The 18,629-nt window shown below is 38.1% G+C and overlaps 1 protein-coding gene across 1 annotated transcript in view; it reads left to right on the top strand.

Moving 5' to 3' along the window:
• Positions 1-14,236, top strand: part of SLC12A1 (solute carrier family 12 member 1) — a gene marked incomplete at its 5' end in the record, with an annotated part of 45,600 nt that extends 31,364 nt beyond the window's left edge. Inside the window, 7 exons of the mRNA XM_080396358.1 lie at positions 2,449-2,592; positions 4,535-4,666; positions 4,913-5,024; positions 7,421-7,507; positions 9,726-9,861; positions 12,122-12,189; positions 13,220-14,236. Coding sequence (XP_080252484.1) covers positions 2,449-2,592; positions 4,535-4,666; positions 4,913-5,024; positions 7,421-7,507; positions 9,726-9,861; positions 12,122-12,189; positions 13,220-13,355 — 815 coding nt within the window. The 3' untranslated portion in view covers positions 13,356-14,236. The remainder of the gene's footprint in view (positions 1-2,448; positions 2,593-4,534; positions 4,667-4,912; positions 5,025-7,420; positions 7,508-9,725; positions 9,862-12,121; positions 12,190-13,219) is intronic.
• Between the last annotated feature and the right edge of the window lie 4,393 nt (positions 14,237-18,629).

Consider the following 18,629-nt stretch of genomic DNA (forward strand, 5'->3'; position numbering starts at 1 on the left):
CAGTTTCAATCCTATCCAAAAGCCTGACTAAAGCACTCGCAGTGACAGAAGGAGGCCAAGCCTCACACATCAAGGGGCTCTGCATCCCAGAGAACTCAACTCCCAAAGCACTTCCAGCACAGGCCCAGACTAAAGCAGTAAAATAATGCTGTGCCACAGCCGCCAGTCACTCCATGGCATGTTTCCCTCCTGCCCTTGGCACATCTTCCTTCCTCTGCCTCCTTGAGATCTCTGGGACTGGCAGGAATCAGGAAGCTGCACTTTTGGTACCACCTCTGTGGAATGCTGGGGCCCAGAAAGTTTCTACTCATGCAAAAATCTGGAACCCCCAGGAAACATCAGCTCTCTCTTTTTCATTTTTTTGTTCATTCTCCCTTAGCTTAGCAGTGCATATCTCAGGGGGAAGGGAAAACCTTCCACCATACCGCAGCCATTCAGGGAAACACGCCACTTGGGTGGAAAAGGTAGAGGCAGACAGAGCATGCAGGCAGCTGCATCTAAAGGAAGGGCCTCCAAGAGCCGCATACAATGGTGGCCTTTGTTTTTCCTTTTCCTCTTTAGGACACAGAGGTCTTACTGGTTCCTGAGGTACCCTGGGAAGAGAATGACTCCATATAAAAACCCCATCAGAACAATTCTCGAGGCTTTCAGTATGATAATTTCCCCACTTCTCTTAAATTTGTCCACTTGAGCAGACAGATCTAGCCCAAACCTGGACATTACTTCAAGTGTCCCTTGTCCTGCCCACCAGATAAGTGTTTTGTGTCATAAATGAATTACACGGAATCTATAGACAAGCAATATAGGCAGGCCTAAGAAGAACGGTGACTCTTTGCTGCCGCCTGCTGGAAATCTGCCTCCGGCTTCTCCCCGGGTTCCCAGACACACACAGCGGTCGGAACTGCTGGGGAGACAGGCTGAAAGGACCGAAGTACCTTAGCTAATTATAAATCAATTAACTCCCCATTAAAGAGCACGGATTCTAGGATGAGGCAACCCTCAAAAGCAAATCACCTCTCCGAATTAAAAGGCGCCAGAGACTCCTTTCAGAAACAAGGGTAGATGAATATTCACCCAGGAGACTGGCAGCTTGACGTGCCTGGAGAGCTACACGGCAGAACTACAGGGATTTACGAAAAAATTCCAAACTAATCATGTTTCTGCCACCTCGTCGATACCTGAAAGAGATCTGCCTGTGTCTTGCTTGATGTAAGTTAGAAACTGGCTGCTCAGAAGATACAGTCATTAAAACACCAGTGAAATTACAGTAAATACCAACTTAGCATTCTTGCAAACTAGCAAGTGTTCTCCAAGCGTTAAGAACCAAGGAATGAGAAAAAAAATTAGGAACACTGCAAAGGGGAACCTTCAAATACGCAGAAGTGTTTTGAAGCAGATATAAAATCCCAGTAGCAGAAAAAAAAAGATAATTGTATTCTATTATACTTGCTACAGCATTCTGTTAATAGAGAAACAGAAATTTTAAGGTTTGAGTAACCATTAAGTTAGTGACTATCATAATGTCTAATAATATGAAGCACATGGCTGCCATGGATTCTAAAGTAAAAGAAATTATATTCTTTTCTATTGGCATTTGAAAGTGCCAGAAGTAATAACATCTAGCTAGTGAGAGTTTGGGTTGTAGTGTTTGTTGGTGGGTTTGTGGTGTTTGTTTTTTTTTTTAAACACTATCTTAAATGAATTTACCTCACTCTTGGTTAATGTATTACTCAAAAGTTTTCCTTATGAAAAAAGTTTCCACAGGCAAACACCTGTATTATATTAATTAGTGCCTCACCATAACACATGGTACCTTTTCCTTAGCAAAATTCTAATATAGCAAAGATGAAATTGTTCTTTTCTATTACTGAATTTACAGAATTGTTAGCTAAATCTTACATTTTTGCAGCAAATGCTGAAAAAAATTAAAACATTAAAAATATTTCAGCATAGAAACTGATTGCGTATTCAGGATCCTTACATATTTCTGAGAATCTCAAAGTCCAAAGCCATGCGACCTTGTTACCTCAGCTTTGTCACTTCAGGAAAACAGCTTCCCTAATGTGTTTTCAAACTCTTGGGGGGGGGGGGGAATAATCACAAAACAAATCCACCAACATAACTCAATAAATAGTATCTCATGTAACTATAAAATACAGTAATAGTGAATTTGGTCTGAAGAGGAAGTCTGAGACAAGCCAAATAGCACCTGAGTACACACCACTGCTGTAGGCATGGGCACCCTAGGGTAGGGCTCCCACAGATGACTTCAGCTTCCTCCTCAGCAGTTTGCAAGGAAAAAGCATTTTAAAATATTTTTTTCTCCCAGCACCTTTAAGTTGTGCACAAAGTACCGCAACAGCAATTAAATCACCATTACTTCAATAAGTGATTTAACTTAAAACAGAAAGTGATGTGTTACCATTTCCTTACTTTTCCCATATACAGAGGAATTAGAGAAGCTGGAGCAGGAGAGATTGGCGCTGGAAGCTACCATTAAAGAAAATAATTTTGAGGAAGGAAAAAGTGGCATCTGTGGATTCTTCAAAAAAGCCAGCACATTCCATATCCCAAAACATGAAACAAAAAAGGGTAAGTTCCAAAATGACAGCTTCTCCCCAACACTTCAGTGCATCACATTTTCACCAATATGCAAACTGGATTTTGACTCCAAGGCAAAAACTCCTGAGCCACACAGAAGCCCTGAGAACAAGACCCACCCTGTGCAAACCTGTCTTGGTGGCCACAACCCCGTAATGCAGAACAGAGTAAGCGTCCTCTGTTGGTAGGGGACACTGTCTGTTACAAGACAGCTAATTCCCCCCCCCCCCCCCCCCCCATCTGCTAGATGAGCTTCTCAGAATTCAACATAAGCTATTTGTCGCAAATAACACATGGTTATTAAAGTCTGAGGAATACAGAACAATTTGTGTTTTTTTTTAATATCGTGCTTTCAGTTTTTAAATAGAGGCCTTTTTTTTTTTTCTTCTTCTTCTTTAAAGAAAACAAACATATGCACAATATTCAGGGAACAAGTAATCTCACTTTACTCAACATACAAATATACACAAACCTAGTACCCGGCTGAAAACCAGGTAAAAATAGCACTACTGCTCTACATTCTAAAAATTTTCATAAAAATGCGCAAATGAAGGTGGTAAAAGTACTGAACGTCATATATAGCATGCTGTCAAATAACTAATTAACACATAACTTAAGCGTAATTTTGATTTCATCACCTATACATTTCAGACAGTAAAATAACACAGAAATACAGACGGAATTAAAGGTCTCATTTCACAATTGGTAGGCTGTAATGATAATGACCCACCCGAAGCCACGCTCGCACACAGACAAGTGTTTTCAGAATTTTCACCTGCGGAGACTATTCTATCTGGCTGTGCATACAACTCCCACAGGTATCAAGATCTACAGACTGAAAACATAACATGTCATTATTCTTTACTTGGCCGACTTCAATTCATTTTGCAGGCTTCAGAAGAATGTATTTTTATAATACCAGAAGAATGTGCACCCCTGTCTCAAGTACCCTTTTCAATTTAGTTCAGAAAGGCTTAAAAGAAATAAATATTACACACTTTGGCTCAATATATGAGATAGATTATGTTAACAAATATTCCGGCCTCTCTGTTTTGCTTATACATTCATCCTTCCCCAGCGTTGCTGCATCTTGCAGCATAGATACTAGAATCGTAGAGGAACGCTGTGTAACTGCTTTAGAACTGTCCTGTCCACACTCTAGAAATACAGGAAAACCAAACAAGGCATTTCCAGAACACAGCAGATCAGAGACAAACCTCTGAAAGAAGCCTGTCTACTCCAGTTAAAATACTGCTCTGTCACAATCTCTTTGAAATCATTGAAAGAGAAGCAGCAATAAAGACACAGGCTTCAAAAGATGGAATGAGAGAAGATAGTTAGTATATAGACAAGACTGTACTCTTTAAAGTCAGACAAGAAAATTGCAAGAATCAAAGTTTATTTTCAATTAACAATGACCCTCTCAAGCATAGGGAAGCTGACATATATGCTTATGTTTTCTGCCTTCCAGCCTTAGCCTCACCTCTGCTCTCACCATAGCCCATTAGCTCTTTGTCCACTGTTATTGTGCATTTCAGGGAGCTTTGTATTTTACAACAGAGAGCTGACCTTGAAAGTCATGCAAAATAATGCCATTTACTTCTAAAACAAATCCGGTATTTCCCAATTGCCTTTTAAGGCTCCAGTGAATGTTAAGTTAGTTAAAGAGATCCAGAAAACAAGTAATCAGACAACCTTTTTCAAGATCTTCTCATCTAGTGACAATGTATTACACAAGCTTTAGTTTCTGTGCATATCAGTATACTAAAAGTCCATAGCATATCTGCACTGTAAATTTTTTCCAGATTTAAAGTATAGAAATTATGTCTGAAACCATTCATTTTCCTGAAGCTTTCTCTCCACCTGGCTCCCTAAAGCTATTTGTTGCCTCACTTGTCAGAAATCCTTCCACATTTTTTCTTTCTCATTACAGAGACTACCATTAACACAATACAGTCAATGCATGTGGGTGAATTCAATCAGAAGCTGCTAGAAGCCAGCACCCAATTTAAAAAGAAGCAAGGAAAAGGTACAATTGACATTTGGTGGCTGTTCGATGATGGAGGTAAGGAATTTCAGTAAGAACCACAGGGAGAGAGATTTCTGTGTTACCAAATACAAAAACAGACTTGGGAACTTGTACAAAACTGTTTTCTTTAAGAATTTTAAGTATTTAAGAAAATAGTCAATTTTCTGTCTGGCTTAAATGTTTAAAGATTAACTTATGTCCAACACTGTCAAAGTAAAGGATGGAATTTTTACCACACAATGCACTAATTTGCTATTCCTGCAATTTTGTACGTTCTTTCAGGTCTAACAATCCTAATTCCTTACATTCTAACTATCAGGAAGAAGTGGAAGAATTGCAAATTAAGGATCTTCACTGGAGGAAAAGTCAATAGGATTGAAGAAGAAAAACTAGGGTAAATATATTTGTCTCACTGTTTAAAGAGTTCGAATTGATGCTGAATATAATACATAGCAGGAAGCTGGGGATTTCTCAGCACAACTGGCTTGTTGTACTGTAGGCAGCATGAAAAAAAATGTTACATACTTGATAGGTGTTGAGCTTATGGCATAGCCCTCATGGCTCAGCATAAATGGTGATTACCAAAGGAAACTCGCATCCATCCACTCACATCCCAAATCAGTCTGTAATTCTGTGATCCAGCAGTTTTTCCCACTAATAGCTCATATTCCCTTCTCCAAGAAGAACAGTCTGCACTCTGTAATGAGAATATAATTAGTTTTATGGGATTTACATGAGATTGTCCAGTTAATAGTAAGTGAAATTGCGTATGAAGCTCCTCATATGCAAATACCACAGGCAGCTCACATAAATGTGATTAAGCATGGTAAAATGTAAAGAAGTTAAAGAGCAAGTTAATCAACTTTAAGACCAAGTTAATTTAACTTAGCTTTTTAAAAAGTCTAGATTTCATAATCATCATTCACCTTCAAGCAAATGAAAGGTACTAATATAAGCTTATTTCCATCATCACTGTGTATAGGACCTTTCCTTCCAAAGCATTTTACACACTAAAGGCACAGCCATTTATTTCACCACTGGATGAAGCAGATCAATTTGGGATGGAAGTCAGCAACAGCAGCACCATGTAGTGAATTAAAAACAACATATCCAACCAAAACTCCAGTGGAAAACAGGCGAGATGGATGCAAGGACAGGAGTCAGAATTTAACTAGCATCACTAGTAAATTACAACACAGTGCCTCGGGAAGAGAGCAGGGATGCTCCCTTAAGCTTTTGCTTTCACACAGAGCAAATTTTATTCCACTGTGTTTCCGTCAGTGGTAAGGGTTACCCCAAAGTTAACATACTTCTGTAGAAGAGATTCACAAGTGTTTGTACAAACTATTCATATCATTGGGTAAAGCCTTACAGTTGCTCAAGGATCCACAGGCAAGTGTTCTCTGCTCCCTGTCCAGAGTCCACCCAAGCTTTGCTGTCCAGGACTGCAACTGGATCTTGGATCTAGGCACTCAAGTCACCAAATTTCATCGAGAGGAAGTAGGAGGTTTTGACATCAAACAGTATTTGTCAAAACATGGCAGATCTTCACAGAGACAATTCTGGCACCTGTATACACTGCTTGTCCTACAAAAGCCAGCGTAAACAGCATGTTCAGTACAGCAGACAAACTAGGTCATTGCCAACAAGAAAACAATACGTGTATGTATTCCTACCTAAACACTAGCTTTCCTCAATAGCACATTCTACCCACCATGCACAGAAGCCTTCAAACAGACAAATCTGGAGGCTGGATGGCTATTCTATTCCCTAGGTAGATCTGATACAACAAAATCAAAGTACAATTTTATCCATTGTATTTCCAATTCTGAAATTAAATTTATCTAGACTTTTGCTAACATGTAATTCCCCAAATATTAAAATCTTTCCACAAAAGTTGAGACTTTGCTCTCTTTGGTGTTCACAACAAGGATTGCCCTAAAGGACATGAAGACTTATATAAGCAGTATGTTGTTCTTATATAAAAAAGAATAAGTAAATTCTCAGGTTATAAGCAAATATGTATTTCTATCATGGTTTGCTCCTAGGAACTTTCTGACCTTTTCAAATTCCAAAGCTTACATGAAAAAAAAAAGGGGGGTAGGGGTAGAATTTCCCAACCATGCTTCAGCCAAAGGCAAAACTGACATAACTGAACTTCTCTAACCTCAGCACACACACACACACAAAGCTATAAACTATTCATCCTGCCAACTGGGGCAGAAAAGCAATGAATTTTCTTTTATTAAAACATGTAAAGACAACATGTGAGTAGATCAATATAAATTCAGAAGCGAGAAAGATTCTTTAAGTATTGCACAACAACCTTCCAGACCAAATTTTCACCAACACATACACTACCAGTGTTGTATATACTACATGCATAGAATTCTGATAATAGTAGAAGCCTTCCCTAAATACTGGATAATTCTGTCCTACTGTATTTTGAATAGTTATATTTATAACTGTTATTGTATTTATAATTCAAGCCTTTGCAAATACTTAAAGTACCGCTTTTTCCCCAAAATGTACATACCCTTCCTTCTCTCTGCTATCCATTTCCATTTTTTGTGATTTTCATTGATCATCAGTTAAATGAATTATACTACAGCAACCACATCAATCCAGTTCTGTAATTGGAAACTGAAACACTAAAGCATTTAAAGTAATTTGTCATATAGTTAAAGATAATGAGACAACTGCATTTGATATCTTAACTCATTTATGAGTGTTCTTTGATGCAAGGCACTCAGAAATACAGTGATAAAATGTTCTTTCTTTTGTTTTCAGGATGGCTTCACTTCTAAGCAAATTCAGAATAAAATTTGCTGATATTAATATAATTTGTGATATCAATATAAAGCCCAGCAAAGAAAGGTAAGAAACATCACCAAAATCCATTATTTAGCAGCCAGCCTTTATCAGGAGCTTGTTTCTTTTATATTGAGCATTAAAAAAACAAAACACAAAGAATAGCACTGTCACTTTATTACAATCATTTTCTAAGTATCTAGCGCTAGAAAAAGAAAATAATTTTTTAACAATCACAACTCAAAAGGTCAAAAATATAGGCAGCCTTTTTCTTTATGTTGTAATGATAAGACTTAATTTTAGTAAAGACTAATTAGACACCATACTTATGAGCCGCTAAATTTAACAGGCATTTTATGATGGCTTTTCATATCTAGTTATGTTGCAATAGACTTCCCTTCATCATATCATTCAGCGAGTCACATGTCTTTTGTAAACTCACCACCTCTGCCAACTCAGCCTTCTGGGTTTTACCATGAATTCACAAACTTAACATTTTTCTGGCCAAATATAAGCATACTTTTCCTTTCCCACAAGGACAATATTATAACACTCCCCTATCACTCAAATATAATGAAGCTTTGATGCTTTTAAAAACTAACTTATCTACAGAATTAATGCTCTTAGGCAGAAGCTAGGAAGCTGGTGCTCAGGAAGTTCCATCTCCCAATGTATTATCTAAAAAAAAAAAAATAAAATCTTCAAGTTCTTGCTTTCTAAAACATATCTCTATAGGAATCACTTTTGTTTTCTGCTTTACGTAGACGAAAGTATATAGCAGGTTTCTCAGGGAATAACGGAATCCTAACCCAATTCACCATATTGCTCTTGGTCTTAAAGATCCTCTGAAAATGTTCTCACTTTGCTACGCTCTTTTCCATTCCATCCCTTAATACCCTCTTGAGAGGTCCATAGCTACTTCATAGTCAAAAGGCTCCTCCTCTCCACCCAAAGCCTTTCCCCTGAGTTCAAATGCAATCTCAGGTTAGTCTATTAATCCTTCTGAGTCCTATTTCTACACACACACACCCCTTTGCAAAAACAATATCAGATTCACTAGTTTTTCTACAGTGTACTGGAGATTTTGACTTAGGAAATCCAATTAAAGAATATAAAGATTTTTTTACTTGATACCTAAAGTCACTTATTAGTGCCCTCTTGATCTCTCAGTTAATATTTTTTAATTATATAAAGAACCATTCAGAATAATTCTCTTTTTTCCAGCACTATTCAGTGATTCACAGAGAATTCATGTCTGGCGTTAACATAAAACCCAAACACATTTGCTGCATCAGCACTGTCTGAACAGACAAGTGAATATTACACCAGACACTTGCTAGACCACTGTATCTCTCTCCCAGCTGGCATCCCATTTATTCCACTAATAATAAGAGGATTATCACTATTTTACATACTGAAACAGACACTAAGGATGTTGACAAACTCTAGCAACTTAGCAACAGCAGCATTAGATGCTGTACGTCACAGCTTTTAACCCATCTCTGAATTCCTTGCCATACAGCAAAGTCCTTTTTCACGTTAGTGATACCTGCCAGCACAAAATGCTCATAGAAATACACTTACATTAATATAAAAAAAATCCCTGAGGTCTCTGTCAGATGATTGAAACTTTGAACAAGGGGGCAAGCAGGAAAGTACAAAAGGATAATAATCTTCTCTAGATGATGACAGTCAAAAGCTTCAAGAAACAAACAAGTTTAAAGAGAAAAATCTGTGGAAACGTTGAGAAATATACACAAAGCTGAGCCCCCATATAGCAAAACACCTACAGCACTTCCTTCAGCCCCTTGCCACAGGATATTTAGATTATCTGTTTCTCCATTTCATTAAAATTGTAACAATAAAACTGTATCAGTCAAGTGATTGCTCCAACTAATGCTAAAACAATAATAAAAGCTCAGTATTTACAAGGAGACCCATATGCATTGTTAACATTAGTAACCAATATACCAGTCTGGAGTTGCTCCAGAACTCGTTCCGGTATTTTTACTAGAACTAGGAAAATGCAGAATATTCTCTGCAACTCTAATAGGCCAAATGCAGTGTTTAATTATCCTCAAACAACCTTTTAATTATCCTCAAATAACCCCAACATATTGAAGTGGCACAGCTATAACTTGGGGCACAATGTAGCAAAAAACAGTTGAAGATTTTGCATGTTTTTCAGCTACAATTAGTGAGGCCTGCCATACAACAGTGTCTGTGAAATAAATTAGTGAGTTCAGACCCCACAGCAAGGCCTCCTTTGTAATTCCTGTTTCAGCTGGAAATTCTTTGAAGAGATGATTGAACCATACCGCCTCCATGAAAGCTGCAAAGATATAACAACTGCTGAGAAATTAAAACGAGAGACTCCATGGAAAATTACAGATGCAGAGCTGGAAGCGTACAAGGAGAAGGTAAAGGCTTGCCTACCTTTTTACACCTTTTTTCTTATACTCCAGATGTTTGAAGCAATTAGTAAGAAAATGTGAAATACCAGATACAGAATTAGAAACATGACATGTACAAACCTGTATTTTATATTTACAAATTGGATTTATATTGTAAACAACTGCAGAGGTGTGTTATGATTGCATTATTCAGCACCCTGTAAAACCTTGGCATGTTTACACAGGATTTTCCAGGCTGATGAGCTCTGCCCACACCGTAGCCAGCCAAATGCAAGCCACCTCTGAACCAGAAGCCGCACAGTACCGCACTGAGCCTGAGCGATTAAGATCTGCTGAGAGGGTTATTAAACAGTTCTGCTGTTTTAGAGCTTGAACCTCTTAAAGATTGCAGATCCAAAAATTCAACACTTTGGGAAATTCAGAACTAAATCCAGACCCTGTAACTGGCTCCAGGAATTTTTTGCAAAGGCAAGATTTAACACAGATTCTTACCTCAATAGCAGAGTGAAGACTAAACCTGCCTACAACACAGGAGCTCTCCTGCAGTTCAAACACACCCTAAGGCTGATGTTGGTTGATCCACTCTGTGAATTAGAGCCTGGTCTGCTTTTTAATTTTGTTGGAACATACCTTTTCAACAGTGAACTGCCAGGCTTCATCAAGCCAGTGCTGAAAGGATATTGCAAACTCTTCCACTCTTAAGACACAAGTTCTCCTGTAACTCACAGAGAATTAATCTAGCAATTTTATTTATTGTTCCTGTCGGACTAACCTGAGTGCACTGAGAGTTTAGTTATCTCCACTTTATGGTGCTAGTAACTTCCTCAGCGGAACAAGGATTGTGCGTCTGAGCTCAGAGCCACTACAGGTCACAGCCTGACATATTAACATAAGCTGAAATCAATGGTGATTTAAGATAACACACTACACTGCCAACTGCAGGAGCTGGGAAGCGGACTGACTGCTCACTGCATTACCCTTTTCATGGGTTTGATAACCAGCATAAAGTTATAGTAGTCAGCTGTGGGCAGAAAACTTTTGAAGTACTCTCAGCATAAATCATCAAAACCTGGGAGTCAGAGCCCTTAGAATATCTCAGTATAAAAGACAACAGGAATATGATCCCAGATATTCCCAGTGTGTACAGAACCAGTGAGGATACAACAGGAAAAAAATAATAATATGATTAGCTTGGTCTTAACTAGGTCACTAGCTACAGAACCAGGGAAAAAACCCTATAGCAGTCAGCAATACAAGAATGCCAAATCTCTCTATAAAATAAGAACAGCAACAAAGTTTAGTTTATGCACCTGGAAAGACATGCCCCTTATCTTCAGAAATAAGGCAGTTCTGGGAATTTTACTGAGGACATTAGAACACGTTTAAAATTCAAGAGAGAAAAATCTGGCGGCACAGATAAAGTGTGATGTTATAGGATGACTCTCATGAGATAACAACTAGCTAAATTATGAGGATTCTTACCTATATAACATGTGTAAAAGAAGGAAAATTTAAGGTCTGAATGGAGAAAAAACACGCTTTTTACTTTCTCCAGGGAAAGAAAGAATAATTTATAAGACCAGTTAAGATACATCTGTCTCTCATGCTGCAATCTCCCTGTACACAAACCTGCCCTGGTCTCTTGTTCCCTGTGACTTGTGTTAAGTTATAAAAACTTTGAGTGCCTAAGCCTGACCATAAAGTAATCTTGGCTGAATCTCAAAGTAACAGGCATTTATGCAATTTGTAAAAGTCTGTACAAATACACAACACATAAAGCAGCTAAACTCCAAACTTGTGGTATTTTAAGAGGTGAATTTCTGGCAAGGTGCTCATTTACACACTAACATTCAGCTGGCACAGCAGCTGGACACTGACAAAATAGATTAATTAATGTATTAACTGCCATCAAACTATAGCACAGAAGAGTCTCTGCACAGTTCCTATACTTCATAGCCAAAGAAATACTTAAAAACTATGAGCCAGCTCTGATACTGTGTCAGTACAAAAATAATCCCCATCCCCAGGAAATTTTACATGGTGGTGAACAACTCTGGCCCCCACTGATCTGTACTAATCAAGAAGCATGGCTTAGTCTCATATTTTGCCATCTCTACCACTCTGGACCACAAAGCAGACCTGGCTTTCAATGCTGCCAAAGCAGAAAACATTGGCAGGGAATGGGAAGTGAAGTCCATAAGGAACCAGAACTGAGGATCACTGACTTAACTGATTTTTTTTCTTTTCCCCATTTTGTTTTGATCAGAGCTACCGCCAAGTCCGTCTGAATGAACTCTTACAAGAGCATTCAAGGGCAGCTAACCTCATTGTCCTGTGAGTTGCAAGATTTTGGTTATAACTTAGAGAATAATTAGATGTGTAAAGGGATTCTGGACTACAGCAACAGAAACACTTGTGTTAATTCATTGAGGGCAAAAATAATCCTTTAAGTACCTTTTGAAGGACTTGCATCTGGACTGATAGTTCTCTGGGAGTACACTGAATACAAATATTTCCTAGTAGTTCTCCAGTTTAAAACAAAGCTTGAATCATGAAAATGTGTCAAAAAGATAACCTTCATATCTGAACCTACGTGTTGGGTGTTACACCTGACAAAACCAGGTATTTTCTTTTCCTTTCTGCCCAACGCCCAACTACTAACAGTTCAAAGTTAGAAAAAGGATTCTTTTGGTTTGCACATAATAAATGGAGTTGTTAGCCAACATATACTTGGAACCATGTAAAACTGAATAAAGATGATGCAATTGCATAAAGAAAAAGAGGCACCAATAAAATTACAAACGAAGCAATTTTCAGAATCAAATTTTAGTTAGAGCCTTTTTTTTTTACACAGCTTCAACCAATTAGTTAGTATTTGTGATGCACAGATAAAGTTCTTTAGCTCTACTAATTCAGTCTCCAAACCCAAAGGTGGTCAGGTAACGTTTACCATAAGATGACCCATACTTTAAAATTCCCATCTCATGGGAATTACAGATCAGAAAATAAGCTGATGAACTGCAAAACTGTCCATGCACTGTATTTTCATCCTTTTTAAAATTCCTATTATGTGTGGGTTTTATGACCCCAAAAATGCTTCTTTACCAGTTTAGGGTTACAGTGACAAGCAGTCCATGTCTAGTACAACTAGCTATGTTAATGGCACTCACCAGGTGAGCAAGAGTTTGCAAGATTGCCTAATGGCAGCTTTGTGCTTTATAACATTACATCAGGTAGTCTAATTATGAACATACAAAATTGTATATGAACAGCTGATGCTTTCTACTTAATATTTAGTAAGACACACGTTATCAGGGCTACTCCTGTGTTCATAATGTTAATTTTATTTTCTCTCTCTAAACAGGAGCCTCCCAGTGGCAAGAAAAGGAGTAGTATCTGATTACCTGTATATGGCTTGGCTAGAAATTCTCTCCAAGAATCTTCCTCCAATCTTAATGGTCAGGGGCAACCACAAAAACGTACTGACTTTCTATTCTTAGAAAAACATCAGTGCCTAGAATATCTCTTCCTCTATTTAAACACCTACATTTTTAATGGCAGTGATTGATTAAAGACACATTATCTAATACAGATCTAAAAGTTAACTAATTGACAGAAATTTTTTCAAAAATCCAAAGCAACACAGTGAAGAATTAGACAAACAAATGTAAATGGTGCCTGCTCGTGTCAGATTCCAGTACAGGCAAAAGAAGGAAAATCTACCTATCATGTGAGACAACAAATATTCTTTGTTGTATTTTTTCAAAATATTTTGAACATACAAAAAAGAAGTTCCACTGATTTTATAAGGTATTGAAAATGCTTTTGATACTTATCATAGAAAGCCCAATTAACTGCTACAATGCAAAAAGCATTAAATCGATAAATAAATACTTCTTTCAAATTGCACTGCTGTAGTTGCTAATAGACACATAGGAGGATTACAATGAAACGCACCAACTTGGGAGAGAGAAAAAAACCTGTATGGTATACATCAGGTCAAAGTCAAATGGATATAACGCAAGTAGAATACCTGTGTTGCTTCTCAATTATAATATTGCCAAATTAAGACCTATGCCTACAGCAGAGGCTTTTACCTAAATTATTCTGTTGATCTATACTAATTCAAATGTTTCTAATTAACTGACAAACAAAAAAGTTACATATATATATATAAGGACTGTATATGACAAGACTTGATAATAAATTTTCAAGCTCTGACATGGAATGGAATGTATAATTTCAATAATTAAATGTGGTAAGTAAATTTCACAAAGAAATGAGTGAAATACTAAATATTCTGACAATATTTGCTATTAGGATTAACACAATCTGACATACTTTGGGATAGTATGTACAATGATTTATGTGATTTGAAAACTCCATTACCTGAGTTGAATGCCTTTTGATTTATATAAATATTTCTCTTATTTTTTAGACTTTCTAAATAATAGTCATTATACACTAACTTAAAATAAAGGAAATCCATTAAGTCATGTAATTTTTCTATTTTCTATTCTGCAACACTGTAGTACTTTATAATTTCAGCTGTCAGTAAAAGCAGCTTCTCTTTTCGATGGGGAAAGCTATACCCTATGTGTAAGCATTATTTAAATTAAAGATCATTAAGGGACACAGCTAATACAATTACTGTAGGTCTGCAACTCCTTTGCAGAGATCAACTGAATGCTAAGACCCAGGAAAGCCAGGGGACCCTGAATTTCACTGAATGTTTATTTTAAAGCTGGCCTCAGCTTCCACCTTTGCTTGAATTACTAGATTTTAACTTGCAAAGGAACTCCATCTCCAAAAATGACAAATATTTGATAATCATATTTTTCCAAATTCAACAGCTGCAATTCAGAAGAACACAGTAATGTGGCCCAATAATCCATGTTCTATTTTCTCCATCTATTAAAGGCAGGATATGAAACACTGGTATTTTCTCATAATGTTCTTCCTTCGCTCCTTCTTACACATTTACAACCAGGTTGAAGGATCATTTTTGCAGTTTAACAGCATATCACAGACGTACAAATTTCCTAGATATACTAGGCTTCCTGCACAGCTCTGAGCAAACCAAGACTCACATTGTGCACCTGAAGAACAGGGATATTGTTCTCATCTTTTGCAGTGATGTTAGCAATGATACAGAAGCTCGTTACATGCTGTCAGGCCCTTACCCCTTTGTAGGGTTGCAATGGCCACCATCCTTTCCACCTCACTTCAAACACCAAACAGGTATAATCTACATGTGGTACACAGACAGTCAATGCAAAGAAAAAGAGCTTTTAGGAGGACTCCACCTAGGCTTTCTGCAAGTGTGCTTCTTCCCACAATCTGTGGAAGGACCTGGGATAATTACACACCTGCATTAAGCCCTTCTATTACGTACATGAGTGGGGATTGTTTCCCAAATATTCCAAAGTACTGTAATTCTCAATCTACAGGGAACATTCATCCAAACCGATCTGAGGACTATGCAGATCCAAAAAGAGAAGGAGCACAACATGAACAAGAACACGAGCACGAACATGAACAATGAAAGAACAATGGCACTTTCAATACTATTTGCACCTCCCTCTTACAAACACGTCACTGTGGGCATTGCAACAATAAAACCCAAGAGGTACATTTCTAAATGAACAGGCATCAAAAACTAATGTGCACACATATCTGTAAAACTCCTTGCTCAGACTACAGTAATTAGAAGATGTATCAAACAATAATGTTATGGGATTCATAACGAGCAGCACAAACTCAAGATGCAACAATACTTAACTACCTGAAAGTGGTATTTCCACAAATTCACAAGTAATTTCAACAAAGCAGTTTCCTAGCAGCTTCTATTTCTTGCTCTTCATCATAATTTCTCAAGTGTATGCACAACCAATTTGGAGAGCATGCTAATTATCAACTATCTTAAACTGCAACTTTGATTGCGAAATTTTGTGAGTCCACCTCCCTCCCTCCCCACTCTAAGATGCTTCCTTTTAATATAAATTATGCATAAAACTGCTGAATTTTAATCACTGTGTTAGTAACTGAATTCTAATTACAATTTTGACATCTCTAGAAAAAAAATATGGCTCTAAAGCTGTCTAGCACATTTTGAGCTTATATCACACTACCAGCTCTGCAGGTTTATATAATCTGGGGTTGATTTGATCAGCCACAACAAAAGCAAGCATTGACAAGGTGACCAGGGACATTAAAGTGTGAAAATACCATTGCTATGAGGCAAGAACAAAGAATATAGAGTCTTCTTCAGAAGTCTAGGCATCCTGCACAGCTAAGCTTGTGCCTAAGGGCCTGTTAAAATGATCCACTACTGCTCCTCTCATCAGTGACTCTTACCTTTCCCTCCTAACGCTAGTGGAGCTCCAACAGGTATCACAGAAGGCATTTCATCATAGTTCAGAGAATACATTTTCCTCAAATCTTTTTTACAACTACTGGCAAGTTGCCCAGCTTGATCACGTACCCCTAGGCACGTTTAGGACTGGTGGTAAGCATCCCCACCTAGGGCTCCAAAGCAGTACTCTTCCAAAGTGCCTTTCGCTAGATTTTCAGTCCCCAGCAGATTAGTTTTGGGGGGTGTGTGTGTGTGTTTGTTAATTTTATTGTTAAATCAGCAACCCAATAGTGCAAGTAGAAAAGCTACCTAACCAACAAAGGTATCACTTTCTTAAGATAAACAGCTGCAACTGCTCTTTGCACCGCGTGGCTTGAGCCTGCCACCACCATACTTCACACCCCAAAGGAGTTCGCCACTTAATCATCATAATCAAAGCACAAAGCTCCAGCCATGTGCATCGTAAATTTCCATAGACTTAAACCTCTGCAATTTTCATTACAACTTTGAAAAGTCCTTTCAAAAGCCTTGCTGGCTAGGCAAAATATGACTGGCTGCCCTTCATTCTCAGAAAGTCTGGACATTCCTCGTATTTTCCCTCTTTTTGTACAATTCTATATGGTATTTAAAGATATTCTTTAAAGCAAAAGAAGTTGCAGCAACTGACAAGTAGTTTATAAGTAACAGACATGGCAACAGGTAACATGAATTTGCACTGAAGTTGTAGATATGGGGCAAACAGCTACAGAGTTTTAGCTATTACTGCCTCATGTAACTCCCGTAGCTGTTTGTCACCTCCCCTCTGGCAGAGGCCCTTCACTTAGCTGGGAGAACAGAATTTGAGAATCTGAGTAACCCTCAAGACTCTTCAGGCTGCTGTTCAGTGGCCCCCCTCAAGATGCTGCCTCAGGTGCTTTGACTGTCACCTGACTTCAGTGAAAGGACTGAAGATGACTCCAAGATCCTGCTTTCTCTCCTCTGCCACCTAATTGTAACTTCTGTCAGAAGGGCAATGAACCCATAAAGCGCTGCAGCTGTTTTACCAAATGACTCAGTCCTCATATTACAGGTGGGGAAAATCAAGGGTTTGTAACAGTGCAGTTCAGCATACATCAGACCGCTATTTAAACATCTATTCATTCTGGTACCTGGTTGGTATGGCCCCTTGGCAGCTATATAGCCTATCAAGACTGCGTGGCCAGTGCTGCTGAGGGAACATCTTGCACTGGCCTTGACTCTGCTAGGAAAAATGGAAAATGTAGCTGTGCCAGTGCAACAACCAACAAATACCAGAAGTTTTAGCTCACGTTCTCCACAAATAGCCAAAGCAATAGCCTACAGTCATGCCATTGATGGAATTTCATTAGAAGAAATTCAGTTTCAAACAAAATAAAGCACTAAGGTTATGCTGGAATAGCACAAAAAGCAATGACAAAATTCCACAGCCCCCATACCATACAGCAAAACACACAATCAAAAAATAGACCTGCAAACACCCTCACAGCTGCCTTTTAAATTACAAACCTTAATCACTGTGAGAGAGACAGCTGTTCTAAGCAAAACTGGGGTGGGGAGTTTCTCTTTAAAAGCCACAGTTTTCCTCTAACTAAAATTGCTCATTACAACACCAAAGCTTCAGTGGGGAGAACTGTATGGCTTGGTATGCCTGAAAGAAGCTCTGTTTCTTTCTGTGTACAGCAAAGCAGCCTTCACCCCTGATCTCAATCTAGGTAAAAGGCACATAATTTCAAGTTTATCTCGCTATTGTTTTTCAAAGTCCGGAGGAAATGCCCAGTGGAAAGCAGCACTAATCAGCAATGAAGAATGCAGGAATGTTGACCATCTACAGAGCTAACAGCACATTCCCAGGACCAAGGCAAACTTGCGCAGACTTCAAGCATAGTTTGTTTGGTTTGGTTTGTTTCCTTGTAAAGATGGGGGAGGGGAAGATGTGTCACTTGGCAGAGACCTTTCTACTTGATAATGTTTTGGATGAGTCGTCCGATCCATTACATGAACTTTCAAGCTACCTTAGTTTAGAACCCAGCCTGCCTCACTGAGCCCAGCCATTCATAAAATTAGTCCTTTATTCTACACTATAATGCAACCTCTATAAAGTTCTGATTGTATAAATAACCATTTATAAATAGATACTTATTTGATACAACTTGAATTCTTACAAATTTCAATTTGTGGATGGCTTACATCAGAAGTCATAAAATATTCGATGTAGTTTTTAGCATAGATCTATGATATATGCACCTTCTCATTCAAACAGTGCATGCTACCAGCATGGAAAAGTGGTGAACAGCAATAAAGAACCCCCAAACTAGGGCATTCTGCAAAATACTTTTCACAACCAACGTGTAGCAATGGCTTTACTGCCATCTGGCTGCATTTGAAATATGTAGCATAGGAA

This window comes from Falco punctatus, assembly GCF_963210335.1.
Source record: "Falco punctatus genome assembly, chromosome: 7".
Taxonomy (NCBI): Eukaryota; Metazoa; Chordata; class Aves; order Falconiformes; family Falconidae; genus Falco; species Falco punctatus.